This window comes from Octopus bimaculoides, chromosome 26 (genome assembly GCF_001194135.2).
Source record: "Octopus bimaculoides isolate UCB-OBI-ISO-001 chromosome 26, ASM119413v2, whole genome shotgun sequence".
NCBI classification, from domain to species: Eukaryota; Metazoa; Mollusca; class Cephalopoda; order Octopoda; family Octopodidae; genus Octopus; species Octopus bimaculoides.
In genome coordinates this window covers 11201620-11203723 of record NC_069006.1, presented here as the reverse complement: position 1 = coordinate 11203723, position 2104 = coordinate 11201620, and the positions used below count along the sequence as shown (strand labels likewise).

Sequence of the window (2104 nt, the reverse complement as noted above, 5' to 3'; positions counted from 1 at the left end):
ATTCTCCCGACCTTGCTCCTTCAGACTACCATTTGTTTCGTAGTTTACAGAATCATTTGGGGGACATAACTTTTGCAAGCCAGGGGGAGGTCGAAACTGATATTTCAGAGTTCTTTGCTTTGAAACCAAAAGAGTTTTACATTGATGGGATTAAAAAGCTTGTAAATAGATGGAAGGAAGTCATAGATAATCAGGGAAAGTACATTGATGATTAAATTTCAATTAAATATAACATTTGATCACTTGTTTTCTTTATTCAAAATTCGGACAGAACTTATGGGATAACCTGATATATATATATATATATTAGTTGTATATTCAAATAAATATATTATATATACATTACCTAAACACACACACTAGTTCTGTATTTACATAAATATGAGTACAATTACAACACTAACTTTCCGGACATTGATGGTCTGGAACCTTTTATAATCTGCATTAATACTCAAGTGAAAACTTAGAATTTCCATGACCATCCAGACTAGTTTACTGGTACCATGAACAGACTACTACCTTGCATGTACAGTATTAGCAAACCTGTATCATTTACCCAAAATGCACAGCTACCCGTATTTCATTTAATTATTTAAGTAAATCTAATATTTGTTTAATTTCGAGTATGTTCACCAACACGACCACCCCAGTGGTTCAGAAAAATAATTGAAAACCTGGAAAGGTTCTGGAACCAAAGACTCTGGAAAATCGATGTTGAACCTGTGGCGATATGTAAAATGTAAGACTGTAAAAGATGGTTAAAGACTGAACTCACGTCATGAGTGATCTTGTCAAACCAATGGGAGATATCAGTGCCACCGACATCAAGGATTGGCTTCAAAAGTACATTTCCTAAAGAGAGACAAACACAGAAGGAAGGATTTAGTCCATGTTTGAATAATGATTTCTTTTTGGTTTCTTTTTGCTCTATTCATTTTTTATCTTTTATCTTCACCTTGCTTTGTTCATTGGATTGTGGCCATGCTGGGGCACCACCTTGAAGGTTTTTAGCCAAACAAACTGACCCTTGGAGTAAAGATTATTTGCCAACATAACATGGCAGTCCTGGTTTAGGACGAATGTTGCTGTAATTTAGCACCAGCAACATTCGTCCTAAACCAGGACTGCCATGTTATGCTGGCAAATAATCTTTACTCCAAAGTACTGTTGCTGAGTATCTCTTGTTGTGGGATTTACAAATAGTAATTTTCTAAACTGACCCCTGTACACTTATATTTTGTTAAGTTCGGTACTTATTCTAGCAGTTCCCTTTTTGCTGAACTGCTTAGTCATGGGGATGTAAACAAACCAACACATGCTAATTGGTGGTTGGGGGACAAACAAATACATACGTGTATATATGACAGTTTCACACAGTTTCCACCTCCCAAATTCACTAATTAAAAGGTGTCTTTGCAATCAGCCAATCAGCATAAAGCTAATGATCAATCAGTCATACGGACATATGCAGTGTGTCTGTGTATGAGTGTGTGCGCGTGTGTGTGTGTATGAGCGTGTGCGTGTGTGTGTGTGTCCTATCTGATGGCCCATGTAAGACAAGAACTTTAGTGAGGCACTTATTTGGTACTGCATGCTTTGAGAATTTTATAAGAGCAACAATGCAACACATGCAATGGGAAACCTATGTACAAGATATCCTAATGGTGTGGGTATTTGGAAAGACCAAAAGTCGGTTGATATTTCAGCTATTCAAAGGCAGCGAGCTGGCAGAAACATTAGCATGCCGGGTGAAATGCTTAGCAGTATTTTGTCTGTCTTTACGTTCTGAGTTCAAATTCCACCGAGGTTGACTTTGCCTTTCATCCTTTTTTTTTTGGGGGGGGGGGGGGTCAATAAATTAAGTACCAGTTCTATATTTAAGAGATGAGGAATTATGTACATTATTTACATTATTTACATTCGACGGATATTTGTCCTCATCTTGTTTGTTGTTAACACAATGTATATCAAGGTATATCAGCTGAAACACGTTAACAACAAACAAGATGAGGACAAATATCTGTCGAATGTAAATAATGTAAATTAAGTACCAGTTGCATACTTGGATCGATCTAACCGACTGACCCCCTTCCCCCCAAATTTC

General features: G+C 37.0%; 1 protein-coding gene across 1 annotated transcript in view; it reads right to left on the bottom strand.

The window, feature by feature from the left end:
- Positions 1-1593, bottom strand: part of LOC106874848 (cytochrome b5 domain-containing protein 1) — a 12286-nt gene extending 10693 nt beyond the window's left edge. Inside the window, exons 1-2 of the mRNA XM_052976908.1 lie at positions 1578-1593; positions 776-852 (exon numbers count right to left, since the gene is read on the bottom strand). Of these exons, the coding sequence (XP_052832868.1) occupies positions 776-852; positions 1578-1593 (93 nt within the window). The remainder of the gene's footprint in view (positions 1-775; positions 853-1577) is intronic.
- Positions 1594-2104: the final 511 nt, after the last annotated feature.